The sequence below is a fragment of the Cardiocondyla obscurior genome, linkage group LG10 (genome assembly GCF_019399895.1).
Source record: "Cardiocondyla obscurior isolate alpha-2009 linkage group LG10, Cobs3.1, whole genome shotgun sequence".
In the NCBI taxonomy this organism is placed as follows: domain Eukaryota; kingdom Metazoa; phylum Arthropoda; class Insecta; order Hymenoptera; family Formicidae; genus Cardiocondyla; species Cardiocondyla obscurior.
In genome coordinates, this window is record NC_091873.1 from 4,675,418 (window position 1) to 4,699,822 (window position 24,405).

At 31.5% G+C, this 24,405-nt stretch overlaps 4 protein-coding genes across 8 annotated transcripts; 1 reads left to right on the forward strand and 3 right to left on the reverse strand.

The window, feature by feature from the left end:
* Positions 1-3: 3 nt before the first annotated feature.
* Positions 4-9,064, reverse strand: LOC139106302 (tyrosine-protein phosphatase non-receptor type 1). 4 transcript variants are annotated; one of them, XM_070662937.1, is made up of 9 exons: positions 8,591-9,064; positions 7,737-7,898; positions 7,405-7,664; positions 7,027-7,252; positions 6,802-6,954; positions 6,476-6,650; positions 6,182-6,386; positions 5,983-6,093; positions 4-229 (listed from the first exon to the last, which is right to left on the reverse strand). In XM_070662937.1, the coding sequence occupies exons 1-9, from the start codon at positions 8,687-8,689 to the stop codon at positions 166-168; spliced, it is 1,455 nt and encodes a 484-aa protein (XP_070519038.1). In that variant the 5' UTR covers positions 8,690-9,064; the 3' UTR covers positions 4-165. The 4 variants fall into 4 exon arrangements, with proteins under 4 accessions (XP_070519038.1, XP_070519037.1, XP_070519036.1 ...); XM_070662936.1 differs by having other exon boundaries at positions 5,865-6,093; XM_070662935.1 differs by lacking the exon at positions 4-229 and adding an exon at positions 1,488-5,724 and having other exon boundaries at positions 5,865-6,093.
* A 2,604-nt stretch (positions 9,065-11,668) lies between these two features.
* LOC139106236 (uncharacterized) lies at positions 11,669-15,401 on the forward strand. Its single transcript, XM_070662816.1, has 6 exons — positions 11,669-12,608; positions 12,957-13,206; positions 13,570-13,712; positions 13,890-14,022; positions 14,278-14,460; positions 14,728-15,401. The coding sequence occupies exons 1-6, from the start codon at positions 11,865-11,867 to the stop codon at positions 14,877-14,879; spliced, it is 1,605 nt and encodes a 534-aa protein (XP_070518917.1). The 5' UTR covers positions 11,669-11,864; the 3' UTR covers positions 14,880-15,401.
* Positions 15,402-15,524: 123 nt separating this feature from the next.
* LOC139106245 (uncharacterized) lies at positions 15,525-17,548 on the reverse strand. Its single transcript, XM_070662829.1, has 3 exons — positions 16,569-17,548; positions 15,994-16,062; positions 15,525-15,889 (listed from the first exon to the last, which is right to left on the reverse strand). Exons 1-3 carry the CDS (start codon positions 16,824-16,826, stop codon positions 15,743-15,745), a joined length of 474 nt encoding a protein of 157 aa, XP_070518930.1. The 5' UTR covers positions 16,827-17,548; the 3' UTR covers positions 15,525-15,742.
* A 228-nt stretch (positions 17,549-17,776) lies between these two features.
* Tp53inp (Tumor protein p53 inducible nuclear protein) lies at positions 17,777-23,936 on the reverse strand. 2 transcript variants are annotated; one of them, XM_070662822.1, is made up of 4 exons: positions 23,821-23,936; positions 20,535-20,710; positions 19,971-20,449; positions 17,778-19,729 (listed from the first exon to the last, which is right to left on the reverse strand). In XM_070662822.1, exons 2-4 carry the CDS (start codon positions 20,683-20,685, stop codon positions 19,583-19,585), a joined length of 777 nt encoding a protein of 258 aa, XP_070518923.1. In that variant the 5' UTR covers positions 20,686-20,710; positions 23,821-23,936; the 3' UTR covers positions 17,778-19,582. The 2 variants fall into 2 exon arrangements, with proteins under 2 accessions (XP_070518925.1, XP_070518923.1); XM_070662824.1 differs by lacking the exon at positions 23,821-23,936 and having other exon boundaries at positions 17,777-19,729.
* Between the last annotated feature and the right edge of the window lie 469 nt (positions 23,937-24,405).

Consider the following 24,405-nt stretch of genomic DNA (forward strand, 5'->3'; position numbering starts at 1 on the left):
GTATTTTTGTGTAGTAAATAATTTATTTGCATGTATTAAATATTTTTATTGTATTGAAACAGATTTTCATGCCTAGCATGGTTTTTTTTAATATGACAAGGCACGTAACGGAGTTCTAAGTGTTCTATAGAAGGACGGTTTTTTTTTTCTTTCTTTCTTTTTAATTTAGATGGTGGATTCAGCCTCTTCGTGTACAGACTTGCCGCTTTCGGTGGTTTCGCTTTTTGATCTGAAAGAAATCATTAGATAAAGATCTCTACGGGCTTTAGTTGACTTTTGTTAAAAGTTAAAGACTAATGAGTGAAACGAAAAACGAGGGTAAAATAACTTTCTAGTAAACATTAGAAGAAAACTTCGTATCACTCGAAACATACGTAAGTACCTCAGGAGTTATGCAATTTCGGAAACACGAATTTGGATTGCAAGACAGAACATAAATAAAGTCGCAAATCAAATCATTTATTTCGAAAGTTATACTATATAATCTCATTTCCCTAATATTAAAAAATCACTAAATCATCGAAGTAAGATTTTTTGAAATGTATGTTTTATAATTTTCGAAATAAACGAACCAGGAAATTCTATGATAGAAAAAAAAAAAATAATAATAATAAATAATGTACTACTCCCTATCAGTACTACTAATCAGCAATTTATACGTTTACGAGATTAAAATTTGTGTGACGTTAAAAGTAATGCTTAAGCACAGTACTAGTACAGCCGTTATTGTCGATAAACTAATCTAATTAGAAAAATAATATGCATACTAAGAGTCGCCCATTTTCAACATTGCTCACAAACCAAAGTTATTTACAGATAAAATATAAATGTAAGTAGATGCAAGATATATCGATTTTTATTTAATTTAAGGTACTCCTGGTAAACACAGACTTTTTTTTAATTATTTCTTTTTTATGGATCATCGGGCATCAAAACGGGTACTACAATAAAACGTATTAAATTAAATGTTCCTATAAATTTAGCGAGTAATTAATAATCTGCTGCACTAATTAATGTCTAAAAAAAAAAAGAAAAAAAAAAGAAAATATAAAAGAAATTATATCCAATTAGACAATGCGAGATTCTGTCATTTTTGTTACAAGTATCTGGGATCTATTACATTTGCGTTGATAATTGGTAAAAAAAACTTTGTGTATTACCTGAATCTCTCATCATGGGCTTTATTCCTTTCACCTATTATCTTTCTTTTTAATCAAATTTACTTTTTTAATACACGCTTTTCTTTTGTCTACTGTGCATTTAATTTTCTATACATTAAACTACCACTCGATACTATAATTCTACAACGATACATAATAAATGTAGTGTAATTAATTGCCGTTCGAGTTGTGCAGAATGCAGAATGGATCAGGGAAAAATATTATTCTTACCAACGCTGTGTGATTAATCAGTTATTTAAAAAAAGTTTTGTAGAAACAGAATAATTGTTTTTTTTTTTCTTTTTTTTTCTACATTTCAAAGCACAGTCAGACTTTTATCGAGTTTTATTCGCGATTTTTACAAGTTTCTTTAAATTTTCACTAGTTTCTGTTATAAGTTTCGATAGAAATAAAATAAAAATGGTAATTTTTTCTTTTTTCTTCTTAAATCGCTAATTAACAGTCGATTAATCGGGCAAGCGTACAGCTTTCTCCACGTTCACATTTTTTGTTTTAATCCCTTGAGAAGCACACTTACAATTACTTATTTTTTCATCAAGTCCATGTTCTTTTTCTTTTTCGCGTCGACAATGAACGATTAATAATCGTCATTAACTGTAAAAAGGCCCCGTCGAATATGAAGGATGTATTATGTAGATTAAATGACATGACGATTTATTAAATGTATGATTTAACTGATGCGCTTCTAAAAATCAAAGATCGTCAATTTTTTTGCCATTCTTACATCTCAGCCTAATGTATATACTCGATTGTTATTATTAGTCCGGCTGCCAAGCGTATCGATGGAATTGTAAACGTTCGATATCGCCACGATGATCCATATTTATTGCTTTAAATTGAAGACACAAGTGCCTGTGGCTATGAAAAATTCCTCGCGCACAATCAAGATCAAGTGCATCTTCTAGTTAATGATATAGAATCGATTTCCACTCAAGAATAAGTTCGATATTATCGCTCGCATTCCGTTGACATTCTGATGCACGATCGCTCGGCAATCCGGAGATTATAACAGATTGAATGATTCAAAATGGTCTTTTTCTGTGTACAATTTTCATTTAAACAAATTATTATTGTTAAATATAACGTAATGAGAAATTATAGTCGAGCACAATCTGTATTTTTATTACAATTATTCTATGCTAGAGAGAAGATTGTTTTATCAACTTTGATAATTAAAAAGTAAATTTTTGTTAAAGAAATTAAGTTAATAATTAGCAATTAGAATGTGTTTAGAATTCGTGTTATAGACATTTTGTAAATTAAAAAGAAATTAAATTAAATTTACAGAGTATGTTCGAAAGTACCATTCTGAATAAATCAATCTTAAATTAGATTTATTCGATAACTATCTATTTATATGTATATTGTCGGATAATAAAAAACGGCTCACTTCCACGGTGACTATGCTCTTTCAAAAAGGGGAGAAATTGTTATCATTGTATCATTTTCCGATCGCTCGTAGTGTCCCTTCCCTCCCCTTGTTTGTACGAGTAGGCACTTTGCTATGTTTCTGTGTTTCCTGTTTGTATCTATTGTATGTACGTTATATCTATTGTACGCACACAAGTGGTATAAAAGAACGCGTTTGCCAGATTTGCTATTTCATGCTTTATCCGATGTTGAATGTGAAACCCATAGATAGATTTTATGCAGAGCTTATAATTATGCCAAATGTCAAAAGAGATTTGTTTCACACAAAATTGGCAAATAAAGAACAGAATTTCAAATGTAAAACATTAGATATAAAGTTGAAAAATATTACTTGACAAATAACTCACTTGTTTCAATAATATTAAATCGATTGTAATTGAAAGAAATTCAATTTCCTAATTGCAATCAAAAACCGTGCTCGTATTTTCTCCCCCAAAAAATGCTTCAACGAATAAATTGCACGATCAACATCGGCACACCTAGTGGTTCCTTCACACTCTTTCATACACGTATTTCACGCATGCACGCATGCACGCACGCACGCACGCACGCACGCACGCACGCACGCACGCACGCACGCACGCACGCACGTCGTTTTGGAACTTTTAATTAGCACCGTATTCTCGTGACCTGCAAACTTTTCATGAGCTATGTCTTACTTCCGGAAGCTTGGCGCGATCGCCAACAACAGGAGAGATGAGATGGAGTGTCTGCGATCATTCGTCTCGGATTTTTTTTTTTTTCACACGTAAGACGCCAGATAGATTACGACTTTTTCTTTTTCTTTACTATGTGAATTAAGACCTTAGCACAATGCCAGGCAACAGGCAACAGGCAATAAAAATAAGAATTGATCGAAACGGACTTTTCGATTGAATTTCTTATTCTTATTTTTATTGCCTGTTTTTAATGCCTGCCTGGCATTGCCGCTAAGGCCTTTATTGTGCCCTCGAATTTCGATTAAAGTCAATTTTAAAATGCATAGAACGACTAAAAGGTTTCCATGTCGTGATCAACGATGTGATAACGAACGTCACGAGATTAATTGCCTCGTTTCCTTTTAATCGAATCGTCGCCGAGTGTGATTTTACACTTACATAAATAATATCTCGATAAAAATTAGATAACAATATATTAGGGTATATAAAGTTAAAACGTGTTGTTGACAATAGAATACTGCATATCTCCTCGACATCGTGTTTCACGTAGAGTGTGAAACACTCGGCTCACTCTCCGTTTCTCCATTCAATTTCTTTTGCAACGTTCTAACGTGCACTGAAAGATAGACATGGCGTTTGTTGCGGCGATGGCAGCAAGCGATGAAATCTTAGCGTGGGGTACGCAAAGTATGGCAGCCGCTGTCGCCGCCAGAAAACGCCGTATCTGCCTTTTAACGTACACTCACCGTCAGGAATGGCGTTCGTGGTGCTACGACGGCGGCTAACGTACGTGATCTTGGCGTGATGTGCATCGAATCTCACACGAAGCGCGCGCGCGCGCGCGTGTAAATGTAGATGTGTTGCGAAGCATCGGTCACAGAAGACTGAGGGGGGAACTACTACATCTTCCGTACTCGGCGATCGAGAGAGAAAAAAAAGTCACGTACGTCAGCCGCCGTCGCCGCTACGTCGCAGCAAACGCAATATCTGTCTTTCGGTGTACATACATAGAACGCGAAAACACGTTCGTATGCGCAAGATGTGTATCGAAAACCTCGTTGGGAGATCGTGCTCCAACGGTAGTAACGGTAGCAACGTACAAAAGTAAAAAATACGCTTTATCTTTTAAAGATATCACGATACACATTTTCTCATCACGTTTTATCTTTGGATTGGAACACGATCTGACAAGTCTTTCTCTCAAAGTGATTTATATAAAAGCTCAAATTAAGAAATACGCGGGCTGAACTTTCGTCATTTTACCGCTCATTAATTATTTCCTCCTTCTGTTCATCTAGAAATCATTAGACGTACTCAGTCTTTATCCACAATGCTCATTCACAATTTATAAAGCAACGTCCCGTGATGGGCAATGAGCTGGAGTTCATTATTTCTCTAAGATTTTGTTGTAAATTTTTTTTCAAACTTTTTTTTTTCTAACAATTAAAATAACTTTACAACTAAATTTTCAAAATATAATTAGGGTATTCAGATTAAACGTGTAATTAAGATTTCATTTAAAACAAAATATAGAGCCTCATGGTGTCTCTTGAAAATAATTATTTTGCTCTATAGTATATTTTTTAGCGTATTTTTCTTTCCTATTACCAACCATTTTTATATAAAACCAAAAATTTGTGTTATCTTTTTTGTAACTTTTTTAGTAACAATAATTTATCGGCAAAATGTTCATTTTCCCATGTTCTCTTGATGTAGAAAACTTAATTTTTTTTAAATAATCGCGTCTAAGATAATTCTAGTTTTAAGCGTAAGAAATTTGCAGCTAATCATACATTAGGAATGTCTTATTGCAAATTAATTAAAAATTACCTCTACGATTTATTATTATCATTATTATTAAATTTATGTAAACAGCAAATTTTAAATGTTTATCATATTATATGAGTTTACACATATTTATCTATAGAAGCTAATAAAACTATAAAAGATGTAAGCAAAATTATTATATAGATAAGACATTTTTTAACATTTTTATGTAAATAGTTAATATATAAATATACATGTAATCTAAATTTTCAGAAATAATTTCAATATTAGACGGTAGAGTCTATTTTCAATCAGCAATTAAAAATACGTTCACGGATCTATAATAAAATTATTTTTACAAATTCTATCTAGGCCTATCATTAATATATCTATTTAACGTTACTAAAGAAATTGAATAGATTATTTTAAATTCACATTTTTATAAGAAATAAAAAATATAAAAATAAAAATCGAAAATTTATCTCTTTTCCAGCTTCCATTTTTTTTCATTCTCGTTCCTACTCAAATATATAATTGCAATCCAAAAGTATTCCCATCTTGAACTTTTTAGCAATGTTGTATTTTCTTTGCTCATTTTGCACTAGTGAAGACAGCGTTTCAACTACTTTTCCCGATAACTCGTACTCCCGGTCGTAATATGAAAATGCTTTACGTAGTTACTCCCTCTATTGGAAATGTTTCAATTAAATCGTATCATTAAAACCTTGCAATAAAATAAATCGCATATTAAGAGCAACTGTCTTCATGTATGCGAGTCATCAAAAAGTTCCTGATAAATTGAAAGGTGATATATGTATGTACGTACGTGTATGACATCTTTAAATGTGATACGATAGATTTAACTACGCATGTATAGGTAGTAGTAGATCGCTAAAATACCCCCACTGAGCCCAATGCCTATGCTTATTTTACAAAATAATGACCTCTTGGATTTCTGCCTTTCTTCCATCTCCTTCTGTCGACGTTTCATCTCGCGCACTTGCGTAGCTAGTCGTTCATTCTTTTCTGCTTTGCGTCGACGTACTTCCATTTTTCTATAAAATTAATAATAATAAAGCAAATTCATAATAATTAATATACACATAAAATAATCCATATATATTACTACGAAACGTTACTCACGTGTCTGAATTGGACGGAGAATTATTTTTTATAATAGAGTTCTCAGCGTCGTCGGAAAGAGCTTCGTCAAGTACCATGCCATCATCTAAGTTTTGTTCGGCTATACAATTTGTAGTAGATGTAGATAGATTTGTATTTGTAGATAAATCTGCATGATTTGGTGGTTCACATGGTAATGGTTTATCAGGTGGTCCACCTACGTCATCTAAAATTGACACATTTTTTACTGTCATTTGTAATAACGTAAAGATTATTTATTAAAACAATATTTTATTATAAGAAAAAGAAAAAGACCATTATCAGTCGAGCCATCTGAGCTTAACTCTGCCATCATACTACGCGTTAAAGACTCTCCTCTTGGAGGTGGAAGAGGAGGAGGTTCGTCATCTTTTTCTAATAGATGGTTACTTTTATTATTCATCTCGTCATAAGTTATTATCTCATCGTAAATTATTTCATTGTTAATATCCTGTAAAACATATTGTAAAATATAATAAGGCAATGATTAATTTTAATTACAATAATTACAGCTATCACAAAAGAATTTTTTTTTTATATTTTCTTACTTAAACCGTATTATCGGGTAAAATCGTAAGCTCCTATTGTGTGACGTTACTTACCATATTATCGAATGGCAATTGTTTTGCTCCTTGAATAATAGCAGCATATGAGAAACGAAGTTGTTCGGGGGTTTGTATTAAACCCATACGAGATCGTCTCATCTCTAACAATTCATGTCGCACATCCAAAGCATTTAAACCATATTTTTCAATCTACAATCAAACAAGAAACAATTAATAATATTAGTATAATTTCTTGGAAATTATTTTATTTGTTGTACGTACCAGTACTAAGCATGCATCAACCAAACAAAATGTTCCAGATCTCCCTATTCCTGCAGAACAGTGAACAATGGGTGGGCCAACATTTTGATCTAATGCTCCTGACTTCCTAACATCTACCAAGAAACGTAAAAAAGCCGTTGGGCGTTGTGGTACTCCAAAGTCTGGCCAAGTAGTATAATGAAAATGTAAAATTTCTCTACTATCGTTACTTTCTAAGTCAGTTATCCTGTAGATAAATTAAAAACATTGAATGTATAATGTTTATGCGGGAAAAATTAATAATAATAATTAATTGCGTAGCTAAATCTTGATGACAAATACAATTAATATTTATTACTTTTTTATTATTAATTATTATTAATACGTATAGTTTCTTACCGTAATGTTCTAGTAGTATAATCTGACGTTTCTTTCTTACTAACATAATCCACCTTTATATTAACGTCGTCGAATATCAAAGTGGGAGTTACATCTTCCAAAGGAAAGTATTGATGGCATTTAATTTGGTTCTTCTCAATTACCTTATTCAACATCAACACAGCTCTACTATTTTGCTCCCACACCATTAGCCAAAAATGACTGACGGTATTTGGCAGAGGTCCTTGCGTTAAGATATATTGCCTTTCGGCATGATCCACCTAAAAGCAAATACACATATATTATAGTTGCCCTCTCGTCATTGCTTAGGTTTTGACTTGTAATATATTTACCTGTACAAGATTAGCATGAATATAATCACATACACCTCTTTTAAGTATAATTCTAGTATGATCGTATGGTGCTACATCTCTGTAGCGATTCAAGATTTTGTTCTGTGGTTTTTTTGATTCGTGGCACGTGTACTCGAAAGATTCACACTCGCTACGTATGTTCTGCAAAATATTAACGAGCATGTTATCATCAATAACAATAGAGTTGCAAGCATGGAAAAAAGCCTTTATTAAATTATTAAGAATATGTGAGTAAGTAAAAATATAGAAATTATTATATACTTTTAATTTCCAAGTTTACTCTTAATGCTATTATTCATAGGTATTTAATTGCTAATTAACTTAGCTATCACAATTGTATGTGTGTAATATAGACTTTTTTTTCTTCATGAATACAAAATTCGCGTTTCGATTCAGTCAGACACGTTATTGCCGTTTCGTACGAGAAAAAGAAACTCCAACGGAGTGGAATTTCAGTCGTATTTTAGCTTGAAGGAAGCTTGGCAGGATTCCATCGTAGTTTCTCACCCGAGAATTCACAATAAACGCGACGAGAAGCGTTTTACGAAAGCGAGTGCAATCCCGAAGGAGCGATAACGCGAGACGCGAAGTCTCGATGTACGCAAAAGGGATAGGTCAGATGGAAAACGGAGAGAAAGAGAAGAAAGAAGAGGGAGAAAGTGCGCGATGACGAAGAGAAGCCGGCACGACGTGTCAAACCGGAGAAGCAGCGGAAACCCGCGCGATCCCGGAAACTTGTTCGCGGAAACGGCCGTCACCGGGCGGAAGACTCGAGCCCTCACCCTCACTCTCTCCTTTCTTTCTTTCTTTCTTCCTTCCTTCCTTTCTCTCACCTGATAGAAGGACGCCCAGCCGTTTTTGGAGTTGACCTCGCGATACATGGTCTCGACGTTCTTCATCACGCTTTTGTCCGTCTCCTCGTCGCTGGTCATCTTGGCGTCGGCCAAGTCGACTCGTCGTAGTTCCTCGGGTCCTAACAAAACGCAGAAATAGCGACACACAAACACGCACGCACGCACACACACACACGACGCACGGCACGCACTCGCGAGACTAAGCCGCGCGCGTAGTAAACTCCTCTAATTCTCGAGTATCGCTTTCCCTGCCGCTTGAGCTCCTCGAGAATCAGCGTGCCATGTGTCTCTGCTCCGGTTTTGTCGGCGTGTAGAGGCACCTCTCTTGTCAAACGTTCTACGAAAAAGCACAGACACGGTGAAAAGCGCGACGCAACGGTTCCGCCAACGGCACGCACTTCCGCACGTAACCTAAAGTTTGCTCTCTTCAGCTGTACTCGTTACACTGGCACCAGAGAGCTGAACTTTCGATCGCGGCCGGCCACGCGTACAGATGCAGAGGCTCGTCCGTGTGAAGCCAGCGCTTCGGCTGCCGTCGGATAGAGGAAAAGGTCAGAGCTATACACTATCTGTCCTACTCTTTCGCGACGTCGTTGGTAACTCGGTAGTCTCGGTATCGCGCAAGCATGATGGAAACCGCTCGAATTCGAACGGCTACTCTTATTTGCCATGTACTATGAAACTTACCATGTTACCATTATTACCATGCAAAATAAAAATTGAAAATAAATAAATTATTATTCATAAAGAATCCTTCTTTTTACAAACTAAATCACTTTTATCTCATAAGTTAGCAGTACAAAATAAGCAGAGTTAATTTTTATAAATTTGTAGCTAATTTGTTGTTAAAAAGTAATTGGCAAAGAAAAAGTTCGTTACTCTCTGCTTTTATTATTATACATTTTTTAATAATGTTCAAGTAAAAGAAGATGAAGTTGGTCGCAAAGAAATTTAATCGAGATAACGCTTTGTTGCTTATTTATCGCTAAATATTTGCCAAAGGAAAATATTAAATTGCTATTTTCTTTTCTTAGTTAACAAATTGATATCTTCTACGTAAACGCTCGTTATTAGGTAACGGTTGTTGCTATCGATTCGGGGTTTCAGATATTTTGTTTAAAAATTGAAAAGAAGTCATTTCAATTGTTTAAACAATTTTTTTACAAAAATAGTCACTCATCGGATTCGGTCGCCGGACGATGTTGCGAGTGACATAGTATAGTCTTTTCTTCAATATTAACATTTTTGCTAGTTAACAAATGGATGTCTCCGAGATCGAGTGTCCGACTTTTATAATTTTTTTTTTAACAACGTTACAGCATCGTCCGACAACCGAATCCGATGAGTGACTTTTTTGCAAAAAATTATTTAAACAGTTTAAACTTTTTTGCAATGTAAAATTGCAATACTTAAATTTACAAAATTGTTAGAACGATTGGAACATGAAAGTATATTGCATTAATTTCTTGCGCACCTTATTTTTGAAAAATTTTGAATAATTTCCGAGAAAAAAATTAAATTTATGTACGCGTAAGAGCAGCAAAGAAGCGTGGGCTGAGTGAGCGCGCGATAGACAGCGGCAAGTATATCTTAAAGGCGATGGGCAGAATCTGCGCGTAGCGAGCGAGACAAAAAGACAACGCGCGAGCGAGACGATATGACGACACACGAGCGAAATTAAGTGTCAACGCGCGTTGTCGCCTTGTCTCGCTCGCCGCGCGCTGATTCCGTCCATCACCTTTAAGATATACTCGTCTCTGTCTATCGCGCGCTCACTCAGCCCACGCTTCTTTGCTGCTCTTACGCGTACATAAATTTAATTTTTTTCTCGGAAATTATTCAAAATTTTTCAAAAATAAGGTGCGCAAGAAATTAATGCAATATACTTTCATGTTCCAATCGTTCTAACAATTTTGTAAGTATTGCAATTTTACATTGCAAAAGTTTAAACTGTTTAAATAATTTTTTGCAAAAAGTCACTCATCGGAACGATGCTGTAACGTTGTTAAAAAAATTATAAAAGTCGGACACTCGATCTCCATCCATTTGTTAACTAGCAAAAATGTTAATATTGAAGAAAAGACTATACTATGTCACTCGCAACATCGTCCGGCGACCGAATCCGATGAGTGACTTTTTGTAAAAAATTGTTTAAACAATTGAAATGACTTCTTTCAATTTTTAAACAAAATATCTGAAACCCCGAATCGATAGCAACAACCGTTACCTAATAACGAGCATTTACGTAGAAGATATCAATTTGTTAACTAAGAAAAGAAAATAGCAATTTAATATTTTCCTTTGGCAAATATTTAGCGATAAATAAGCAACAAAGCGTTATCTCGATTAAATTTCTTTGCGACCAACTTCATCTTCTTTTACTTGAATATTATTAAAAAAATGTATAATAATTAAAGCAGAGAGTAACGAATTTTTTCTTTGCCAATTACTTTTTAACAACAAATTAGTAACAAATTTATAAAAATTAACTCTGCTTATTTCGTACTGCTAACTTATGAGATAAAAGTGATTTAGTTTGTAAAAAGAAGGATTCTTTATGAATAATAATTTATTTATTTTCAATTTTTATTTTACATGGTAATAATGGTAACATGGTAAGTTTCATAGTACATGGCAAATAAGAGTAGCCGTTCGAATTCGAGCGGTTTCCATCATGCTTGCGCGATACCGAGACTACCGAGTTACCAACGACGTCGCGAAAGAGTAGGACAGATAGTGTATAGCTCTGACCTTTTCCTCTATCCGACGGCAGCCGAAGCGCTGGCTTCACACGGACGAGCCTCTGCATCTGTACGCGTGGCCGGCCGCGATCGAAAGTTCAGCTCTCTGACTGGCACTACTGGACACTGGCAGTAGTGGCAGTGCAACATTCTGAAATTTCCGGAAAGTATGCGTTAAGGCTCACGCACAAGAGCGACGTAAGACCCAATCTACATTATCGTAGTAAGCTTTAAGCTGTAAGAAATTAGCCAATTATATCAACATTCCAAGAGAATAATCTAATTTGATTAGCTAATATCTTACTGCTTAAAGCTTACTACGGTAATGTAGATCGAGCCTAACCGAATCAAGGTTAAACGCGTTTTTAGCATATTCCCGAACCCACAAAGGAGAAAGAGTGTTTGAACTTTGAGGTTTGATTCAACTTGCAATTGAAATCTTTTTAAAACAGTGTGCGCGAAGCACGCACAAGGTTTGTTCTAGTAAAGTTTAACAAGATTTGTTATCCAAAATGTCCGATACAACCGATTCGTCCACAATGTCCGATTTTGAGACTATTGATCTTCCAAATACATGCTTAAATAACACCGCCGCCTCGTCTGTTGTCCCTACTTTTAAGGCATTGGATAAGCTTAAAGTAATGCCCGACATGCTCAAAATCTCCACCTCTATCGAAACTAAAAAACACGAGGTTCCAGAAGTAGACTTACCGCTCAGTCTCAGTAATGCATCCCAAGATTTATTTTTTAAATCTTGTGAACTTGAATTAAAAGAAGAACGTGAAACTCTAAGCACATTTGAAACATCTATTGAATCTGAAACTCAAAAAAACGTTATGAAAAATGTAGACAGTGAAGTTATTAAAACTGGTATTGAGCAACTTGAAGTCAACACTTTTAAGGATATGACATTGTCTGATAATGCAAGTACGCATAGTTGCAATGAATCTGAAACATCTACTGAATTTCAAATTCAAAGAAATATCACAAAAAATGTAGACAATGAAAATTTAAAAACTGGTATTAATCAGCATGAAGAAATCTTTCTTAAAAATATACCATTGTCTAATAATGCAAGTATACATAGTTGTAATGAATCTGAAACATCTGCTCAAACTGAAACTGACATAAATTTCACAAAAGATATAGAAATTAAAAATTCAAAATTTGCTATTAAGGAAATTGAAGAAAATTTGTTCAACAATATGATGTCCGATGATACAAGCATGATACAACTAACACCTATTAAAACAAATGTACGATTTTAAGTCATCCTTAAAGATATAATTAAATTAATTAAAATAAAGAAATAATGTGAAGTGGTATGTTAAAAAGTCATTGATTTTTGCCTCTAATTGTGACATAAAAGTTACATATTTTTAAATAGTTTTTTTAGAGATTTACATTGTACATTTATATTGATAACATTCATTTACTGTTTAAATATGAAAAATTATAAATAATGACAACTTTTTAACGTATTTCTTTAAATTGATTTTAATAACTTATGAGCAAAAGTTGAATATATTTAGTCACATTTTTTAAACTAGTTTTATTTATAAATTAAAATATTTAAGAAAGTAATTAATATATAACTATTTAAGGAAATTGATGAGAAATTATCCAAGAAATCAATTCGAGACATGCTGAGATGCAAACCCTGGCCACCCATATCTCTACCAAATTTCAAGGGCTTTCAAACAGTTTTAGCAATACACCATTTGGCGCCATCATTGCCAATAGGATTGTTTGAGGTATTTGCAGAAATAATTGAAGTTGTTACAAAAACACCAGTTATTTTAGCACTTGAATGTAGAGAAGATCGTTCCATTGCCACAAATTATGTTGACATAGGTATGTTTAAATAGAATTAAAAAAAAAAAATTATTATTGTCAAGTAGTAAATTTTAAAATGTTATAAAACATTTAGATTTCTATAAAAATATCTTAAAGATTTATTAGGTATTATTTTCTCCCAATATTTCTTTTTCCTTTAAATATCTTTAGCTATTTCCAATGTTTAACTTGTAATATCTTATTAAAAAAAAAGAAAAAAAAATAGTTTTCTTCTAACTCTTGTTTGATATCTATAATGAAAGAAACAATGCATTGTATTATCCTATTAAAAAATATAAGATAGTAATGAAAAAGATATGTTTTCTATGATACGATATACTTAAAGAGATAAGTTATTTATTAATTTATTAATTTTTGTAGCTGTTATGCCACCGGATGAAAACTGGGATGATGGTGAACTTTTACCTGCAAGCTTTGTTTTTGAACATCCTCTAAATAAAGACAAGGAAGCTAACGTATACGTTGACATAATTCTTACAAAAGAACGCATCCCATATCATAACGTAATTAAAAAGTTTTAAGTTCTCTTGTTTTTTTTCTGTAATTAATTTATATATTAAGATAATTATTGATTTACATTTAACACAAGAATAATTATTATATATAATTATTTATATAAAGTCTAAGTAAGTCCTTTCACATACAATTTTAAGATCTTAGCAATTGTTCGTTAATTACAGAATATTATGGATCTGCGAGGACGTAAATGGGCTATTCCGCATAAACGAAATCAATTAACTCCTTCTGGATTGCTTTTTGATCACTTACACTCGGAAAACGAAAATATGATATTTTTTGACGACAATAAACTTGGTGAGTTTAAAACGTTTTATCTACATATACATATATAATTATTAATTTTGCAACTATAATAAGTTTTATTTAAAATTTGATTCTTTTTATAATTACATCAAAAATATAAAAGACAAAATATGAAATAGAAGAAATTACAATACCAAAATAAATATTTTAGAATTAAAATTTTTTTTATTATGTCTCTTTATTTGCCATATGTTTAGATAAATTTAAATAATTTTATATGGTAAATATGGTTTTTGAAATTTTTAGATGTTAGAACACAACTTGATGTTTTGGAATTAGTTCTGAATAAAAAAGCGGAAGTAGGCATTATGGAATCACCTGTACTAAAATATCATTTGCTACCTGAACATCTTATTAATTCGATTCACATCTTTGCCAGTATGGGACCTTTACCACCTTATCGTATTATGGTTAACAAAAAGACAATAGGTATAATTTGATTATTAACTATATATTATTTATATTAAAATAAATGTCAAATGTATACGGTACCGTATACGCGCAGCTAAACCGACCATAGTTCAATTTACACGAGCCATCAAGTTAAGAACAGTTCTGATTATCGGATATTAATAACGATTCTATTTATTGAGTTTTACATAGGACCTAGAAGTTGAAATGATGTGCCATTATAAGTTTGGTCAAAAGTTTTATTAATTTATTAATTAATTAATTTATTTATTAATTTTTGTTTAGGAAACCCAAAGCTTCATCTTATCGAAAAGCTTACGACTTATCTACTCAAAGTGAATCAATACAAGGAGTGGAAAGAGAGATTGTCACTTTATGGGGTTGTAGGCTTTGCTAAAAACTCGATGGATTTATATTGTAGCCCCGCAAAAAGTTGAAGATATACATTACCTTCATGATTAATGTTAATTTACATTAAGTATTTTTTATTTGAAAATGAATTTTATATGTTGTTATTGTTCCATACATATATTTTTTGCATTTGTGTAATGTGATACTTTAAGAAACTCAAATGTGTACATTATTGTACATATGTAGATATTAGAAAACCAAAGTAAATAAACAACTGAATAAATTAGCAATTTTTAAACCAAACACATAATTAATCATTAAAAATGGCTATAAAATTATTGGATTACTTTTAGTCATTGCACACACGATTATTATTTCAAACTAATATGTTTTTATTGACCAGTAGTAGCAGCAGCAGCAGTTGTGGCAAATAATAATGATAATGGCCTTATAATTTTAATTCGACACTTAAGGATATTAAAACAATCAATCTATTAAAATTGATGTGCCGACGTTTGTAAAACATGATACATGATGAAATACGTCTCTTGTTTTTACTTGAAATTTATACTACTTACATGTATAAAATATATAAATATTACTTTTAACATGTTTTTTTTATTTTTCAAATTTTGTATTACGCTTAATTACATACAAATTATTACATAAAGTGACATTCCTATTTAAATTATTTTTAATAAATATTGTTGTAATTTGAAAAAGATGATTGCTTAGTTTTCTGCGCCTGTATTATTATAACTAAGACAGTCACAACAGACATCATAAACTAAAAATAAAAATGGCCAAAGTTTGTTTCTTTAATATTTATCATATAAATAATTATTTGTATATTAAATTAGAATAAATTTCAGATACGCATAGTGTAAAGCAGAGATTAACAATCAAATTATATCAATTTATTTTAATTTTACTTTACTAAGCAATTCAATTATTGGTTTATACTGTGCGTATCGGGAACGGTCCCCTTAATTAAAACTATACATACTCTGTAAAAAAATTTAAAACCAAATTGAAAAAATCCGATTCCACAGAATTTAAATGGTGCGTGAACTGTTCGTAATGATAATTGTGAAATCTACATTAAAAAAAAATTATTTTCTTGTTCATCTTTTACTTTTATATAATATTCAATTTAATATCTGATATATATTATATTAACAAATGTATTTTTAAACTTACGATTTCACGAATTTCAATATCACAATTAAAAAACGATAATTTATTTAATAAATCTGTTGTTACATTTGCCTGAAATTAAAAAAATATTAAATATTAAAAAAAAAAAAAAAAAGTTTTAATTTAGTTTTAAGACTCTTGCACGTTCAGTTGAAAAATCTGTGTTGACAGTACATTGGAAAATATCGAAAATTCCTATTTTATTATATTATGTAAAATGTAAAAAATATATACTTTAATTTGACAACTGTTAAACAAGTTGTATTTATTCTCAATTAGATATGAATTATTAATAACATAATTGGATTATTTGTTAATTACGGAAATGGAAAGAAAATCTCCGATACATTTTAAAAATTTATTCGTTTGATTACAAACATTATTTTGTTAAAAAACATTTTTATTTTAATGTTATGGTTAAAGTTACCAAAATTTTTGAGACATATTTTCTCGCTTCTGTCCTTATTAATTGAAGACGACTGAAGGGTGAAAACAAGAGCCTTAAAATTAATATTAATAATTCTAATACATTTTTGTAATTATATTTCCCAAGATTAAACGTTATAAATAATAAATACCTTGATAACAATTGTTTCGCATATATAATTAATAAGTAGAAATTTAAAAACATTATGAATAAGCCAAAGACAGTGTGAACCGATGGATATTATGTTATATTTTACATAATTGTTGACAAGAATTGCATAAAGCATTTCACGCAAATCAACCACTATCCAACCAAAATAGCTTGCCATTTTGAAAGTCATTTGCGTTCCAAATATTAAATCGATTTCACGAAATATTTTACGTAACTCCACGTGAAGATGTCTGGACATGTATATACATATACAGTTTCATTCATTCCATGGAAACTACTTAGAAATGTTAACTTGCTTTTCATATTAATATTAATTGTTGCGGTACATTTTATAGTATATAAACTTTCTTACGTGATGGTCCACATTATACATTTATTACCAAATGTTTTTGAAATATTACGTTGGTGCGAATATGTAATTCGATTTTTCAAAGTCTGTTTTTTCTGCTTATATTTCATTGTATTCTGCAGATACTCATTAATTTGATCAAACTTTAATCCTATGAACCTAAGTATAAAAAAAATATATAAGAAATAAAATTGTTAAAAAAATAAAATAATGTATTGTATAAATTTTCAAAAAAAAATTTTAAACTATAAATGGCATAATGTATATAAAAAATATACCAACTGGAGAATACTTGCAGTAGTTAAATCACCGATAAAGTTTATATGAAAGCAATAGTTTAAGAGATAAATGTAAATCAAGGCACTTTTAAATTTATAGTTAAATTCAATGTTTATGAACCACGATGTACAGCAATTCGTTAATATGACTATCACAAACCATCCTAGGACGAACCATAACGTTTTGTTGCCTGGCTTATCGTAATTTGTTATTAATCCTAGCTTAAACAAGGTGTTATCGACAATATCGAGTTTTCTCAGGCAGTTCTGGAATTTCTATCACAGGATACGTACAAAGTAGAAGAATTAATTTAATATAATTTAGCAATTTTTTTTTTAATTTATTCAATTAATGTATGTTTAAAGAAGGGTATTGCACATGTAGTTTTCTTACGCGAAATAATGCTTTGAACCTTTTGTGAGAAAGAGTGTATGCAAAACGTTAAAAATGTTATTGAAAAGCGACAGTTACTTGTGTGTGTGTGTGTGTGACTATAGAACTTTGAAAAGTAGTGTAATGCAATTAGTATCATATACATATAGTGATTAGATAATAAATATTTAAGCTTGGTATGACAACGTGTCCTTACCGTATTGTAATATATATTTATTGCGACTGACAATAAAGTCGTACAGACCTCATACCAATAAAAAACTTGGTCCTCGATAAGAGAATGAAATTTTTTAAAAGTTGATGTTACTGATGGTAAGAAACTAAAGTAAATGGACCAGAGTAATAACATGTATAAAACATTAAACCACAATTTTGAACAACTAGATAAACTGGCAATTCTTAAACCAAACACATAACTGGTTATTAGAATAGGCTTTAAAATTATTCGAATACCGTTGGTCATTGCACACACAATTTTTGTTTTAGACTTTAGTTCTATTGACTAGAATGTTGCACCAGTTGTGGCAAATAATAATGATAATGGATCTTTATAATTTTAATTACGCACTTAAGAATATTAAAACAATCAATCTATTAGAATTGATGTGCCGACGTTTGTTAAACAAAGATACATGATAAATATGTTTTTCTACTTTGTAATATTGTAACTTAATTTTGGTTTGTTGGTTGTTAAGGAGAATATTCAAGTTTTAATTGGAATTATGTCTTTTCTCGATATAATAATAATAATGTTTTATTATTACTAAGTTCGTTTTAAAAAACATTTTATTTTTTATTCGTGCGTCATGATACATTTTATGATAAATATCTTAATTAAAAATTAATAAGAAAATTTATTTTAATTTTAATTTTAATTTTAAAAGTTAAAATAGAAGTAAAGATCCTCAAGCAAAAATCTGATTGTTTTCGATTATTTAATATTTGATTTAAAGAATTAGCTTAAATTTACATAGGCTTATTTTTAACTTATAAAAAAACTGTCATTGAAAATTATTTGGCATATTTAAATTACTGCAACTTCTTAAAGTACTACATACATATAATAACTTTTTTTTTTTTTTTTTTTTTAATCCACGAAAGTAAAAATAATTATTTTCCAGAGTTTTTAGAGACTAAGCACAATTAACTTTATATTATAAAATTTTTCTACTATTATCATACTTATTGTTACACTAACTTAACATATTACAATTTTTTTATTTTTTTTAATTTTTATTTACCGTTGAAGTTGCTCATATTCAGCATCCAAAAGAGGCATAGAAAACAATTATCTATAAGTTTACATTTTATAAGTTATTCTTTGATGAGTAATTCATTATTTTTTACAATATATGTCTAAACATGAAAAATGAGTTTTGTTTACTGACGATTGTTTAAATATTGTTCCTATATTCGATATAAAATACAATTATTTCTTACTTGAAGATCTCTAAGGCCTCTTAAGTTCTTTTTCAAACCAATAAATTTCTCAAGTAAGCATACACGTTACAAAGAAATTTTACCAAGTATTTGCTACAAATTTATCATTATATCATCATAGTGCTAGAATGAGAACAGAATACAAATCGGTCGCTACAGCAGGCTTGATTAGAATAAAATTTTGACACCAATTTGTCGCATGTTGAATCTACTGACAAATTGTTAGCATATCGTTAGCCTACCATCAGCACCGCTAATCCAGATAAAACAAATAATTGCTATGATTACAAAATGACATCAAAATTACCCTAAAATGTCATTATTATGTCTCTTTATTGCTGTTTTAGAGTTATTTTGACATCATTATAATGTGTATTCTATCTGGGAACACGAGTGTTTACTGGACTTGCACAATTCTTATAAATATATTGCCCTATTTTTTCATCATTGTAACGAAATTTTATCAACTATTTATCATAGCATTGGTCATTTTAGGAAGAAGCTTAAGTACATTTTTGCCTGAGATCAGATGACTAGCATTTTCGATTGTTATTAGCGCCACTGTGACGAACACGTAAATGGTCTTGGCGACGAAGTCGCTTGCCCTTTGTCTGGCGCGCTTTATTGTTTCTCTCCAGACGAGCTTTCTTCAGATTTTGGGTTGTGCGCTTTGTTAGCACCTATAGAAACAGAAAGAACAAAGATTGACAAATATTTCCAATATCTAACACGTAGTTTACTACTACTAGTAAAAACTCGTATCTGAAATATTGTAAGAAAACTAAAATTAATTAAATTAAAATTAAAATTTGTGAGATTGTAACTTGTAAAAAAAAGTCAATTACATTGATATTAATATAAAAAATAACGATGGATTTATCACAATAAGAAATTTCTTTAATAGTTTTGGAAAATTCGTACCTCTTGAGCTCGTTCCTGAGCAAAACGAAGTTGGTTTCCGATTTTAACTCGATCATTATTGCTATTAGACGCAGAGAGTTTATCATTGCGAATAGCTTGCAATTCTGCAACAACTCTACGTGAAAGTTCATCAATGTTATTTCGGTCTGAATTGTCTAAAGATGTGGACACTATGCATAATGTAGACGAAAAATCATTTGGCGATGTCGGCGATGCCGCAGGAGTTTCTTGAAGAACGTCAGCGTTGCATAAAACAGTGACTTCCTTTTGGGTTTCTGTCCATCCATTCGGTGAGGGAGGTGGAGTGTCTGGGGCAACAGGAGGAGATGTCATCGTCCCTGATACAACGGAATAGACGGACATGCTAGGATGTTCTATTAGCAGATTTTCTATGGGCGACGTTGCTACTTTTACGGGTCCTTCTTGCGTGAACACTGCGGGTGGCATTTCACACCACGGCTCCTCCAGGGTACCCTCAACTAAAAAAAATTAATAAATTAATGAAAAATGAGTAGCATTAAAATAAATAAAAAAAAGTTAAAAATAGTTGTTAGTTATACGCACCAGTTCGGTCAATGAGGATCCACTCGTCGTCTTCAACTTCCACTTGCCTGAATCTTCGCATTATTCCTCGGGTTCGAGGATCTTCCTCTAGCGAATCTTGCGTGCCAGAATAGTTACTTCCGAATAAGTAACCGACTAAGTTGCCCAACATTTTCTTTTTTTTAATTATCTAATGTCTGTAACATGTAGAAAAATACAAGGGTAATTACTAATAAGTAGAAAATTAAATTAAATCAATTTTTTTAAACATTAATTTTATATGTCATACAGAAAAGCGTAGAATACGCAAACGCAGTTTTATTTTTATTTCTTTTTATAAAAACGACGACGACGACGACGACTTACATCGAGATCTCTACAAGATGTTTCATAGTAAACGACCTTTTTCTCGAGAGCAGGTAGACGTTTAAAAGATGACGTAAAAAAAAGTCCTATATTTTGCGTTATTTGCATCAACAGTTTAAATATTAGTTTTCCAAAATTTTTATAACAGCGAACAGAATAGCGCTGATACAAACGATCGATACAATTCAAGTGTAACACGACTCACTCAATCAAGTATTAGGCGATCGATCGGTTGCAAGGGAGTAGCAGCCGGCCGTCTTGCCGCTATTAAAATGGTGATTTTTGATGCTTAGCAACCTATCGATCGCCCAATCCTTGATTAAGTAGGCCGTGCTATACTTTGAGCGTCTAGAAAAATTTTAGAAAATTAATATTTAAATTAAGTATTGATGCAAATAACGCAAAATATACAACTTTTTTTTTTTTACTCATCTCTTGAACATCTACTTATCTCCCAGAAAAAGGTCGTTTACTATGAGACACCCTGTACCTTACCCTGTCCCTTAAGAAGATAAAACCCAATACATATATAGGGTGTCAAACATAAATTTCTTAAACATATTTAAAAAATTTAAATAAACCTCTATTACTTTTATTATTTGTCATACCATTTTAATTATTCAGTTATTTTTTCAATTTATTATTCTTTTATTGTTAAATAATAGCTGAGTTCAAATTTTATTAAACCAGATACAGCATTATAAACGCCCACATATATAAAGCACGAAAAAAGGCGATATGTTCCCTCTTCGCGCTGCTGTTCCTTTCCTGTTACGTTCTTCTGATCAGTGCTGCAAGATTCTGATGAGCTTCACACTCTGCTGTTAGAGTGGAAAGAATGCGGACCGTTTTCTTTAGTCATGCACAAAGGAAAAATATGATGCTGTACAAAGTGTAAGATTTATTCAAACGACAAAAACGTTCCGCGAGAATTTTTATAATAATAGCCAAAAATAGTAACGCGAAAGGGAAACGTGCTTTCTTTTTGTTGTTCCATTATTAGATAGTCAGCGTAATCGTTTAATTATAAGAAGTTACACTTGGTTCAGAATTTAGAAAAAGTCAATTTTTGATTATACATTGCATATATACATGTATACGTATATATTCTATAAACAATATTAAGTATAGCATTTAGATTTTGCAGAATAATCTGATTAAAAGTGTCGAAATTATAAATGCTTAAAGTACACTGCACCCGATAGTTAAATATGCACACAGGTCGTCCAATGGCTAACAAACTTTTACTTAGGAGAAATAAATTTATAGCAATACGATATTAATAATAATATATATATATATATATATATATATATATATATATATATATATTATTTATTTCCAAAACTATAATAATGAAATAATGATTTTAATAATATTCTTATTTTTATTCACATATATAATTTTGTAATCATAAATTATTCCCAGAATTGAAAAGACTACTCAATCCTGAAGGAAATTCTTAGACATGTACACTTTGATTTAATGTAACTCCCTTCTGTTCCACTTTTCTATTTATTTCTCCCTTCTTCTCTTCTTCCTTCCCTCCCTCTCCCTGCGTATGCACGTGCACAATACGCACATAAATACACACATGCATGCACATATTCGTGTGCCGTTATATAATTTCGACGTATTTTCATTGGTGAATAAGTGAGACGATCTCAATGACCTTCATTTCGAATATACTTCTCCTCTCTGACTAAAAGAGAGTTCGCTTTCAGCGTAGTATTCCTGACAATAATCACACCCCAGCTGTGTAACTATATCTGCATAGATAAATGGAATATATCTGAGTATCAAAGTATCTGATTCGATTGTATGCAAGTCCTATTTTTCTAATTTTGTTCACACTGTATATGAATAATATAAGTCGTTGTAATATATATATATATAAATAATAATACAAGTCTTTAGCTTTACATTATAAATTTAAGTTAATTAAAATTTATGTTAACAATAATTTAACTAAATCTAGAAATGTTTCAAATCCATTATAACACGTCACAATCTGTCATAGGGTGATTTGAAAACGAACAAAAATTAAGTGATATTACTAAACGTACTTTTTACAAGTTTTAGTTCAAGAGTACTGGAAAAAAAATAGACCTTTTATTTTCGTAAAATATTAATGTTAAAGAAAACGGAATAAAATTCTTATTGAATCTATAATCTACGTTTATGATAATATTGAATTTAAACAACTTTTTGGGTGAGTTAATGTACAGGAACTAAACAAAATTACATATTTTGTTTTTAACCCTAAATATAATTTTCAAAATGTGGCGTTGTCTTTTTTTTTTTTTTTTTTTTTTTTTTCTTACTTTATTTTGAAAGAAAAACAAAACCTAACTAACTTCGTTCAAAATATACTCTCTGCATTATGCAAATACATAAGTATACTCACACACGTTGCATCATCATGAAATAATACGCTGTATCATACGATAAAATAAATGACTTTGTCGTTCGGGTATCTTACTTGATTTCGTGTGTTGACTTTATTTTCTATTCTTTTCCGAACTTTTGTCAATTTTTCATTTTCTTGTATATCTTATACTGTATATATGCTTTGATAAATGAGTCATCATGCAGATAACAAAAAAAAAAAAAAAATTAATAATAATAAATAATTTCTATTAGAACTTTTTTTATTCTTTTACATCCGATATTGCTTTTTTTCTAACATCACATAATACCTTAAATGGACATTTTAATTATAATAAATGTGCATGCGAGAACGTATAGATTAAGGCAACAACTATGGAAGGCGTCATTTCGTCTACGTTTTCGTTAGTTATGTCAAGCAAGCTTCCAGATGTCATCATCGACGAGAATAAAAGGGAAGCGATATCTAGCGTTGCATCAATATAAAAAGGAGTAACAGAAGGGACGAATAATCACTCGAAATCAATAAAAAAAGCAAAGAAAATCCAATCACCTGAACAGTTTTACGTTTGAGGAGCCGTGGCAGCCGTCGTTCGTCATCAGCTGATTTCGACTGTTAGCTAGCTGGTGCTGGTTAACTGGCTGACCAGGCAACCCAACCACAATCTAATCATATCTAGTTGCGACACCTCAGATGTAGTTAGTTCCAAGTCACGTGATACGCTGCCATATTGTTGAACATATCGGCGCCACAATTCAATGTGTATTAGAATGGGTCTGTAAAGAAAGTGGAGCCAATAAGCTAAAAATTGCCATTTTATGATTAACAGCGAAACTAAGGCACGTAAAATTGAACTGCATAAATAAAAATTTTTATATGTATGTAACACGTAAATATAATGTAAAGGATTTAAACCAGCCGCTCCGGTGATCTAATCTGGTTGGCTGGCTGTCGGACATGATTGTAAAATGGCGCAGCCAATTCGAGGAATTTGCTTTAGCTCCGCGCTCTTTATACTCAAACTCACCTTCTCCCATTGTAAAGCCAAGTGGCCGAGTGCCGCGCTAGACTGGAAGTTTATCCCAAAACACCATAGCTCACGGTCTACCCACCTCACTGTGGCCGACGGCACGAATC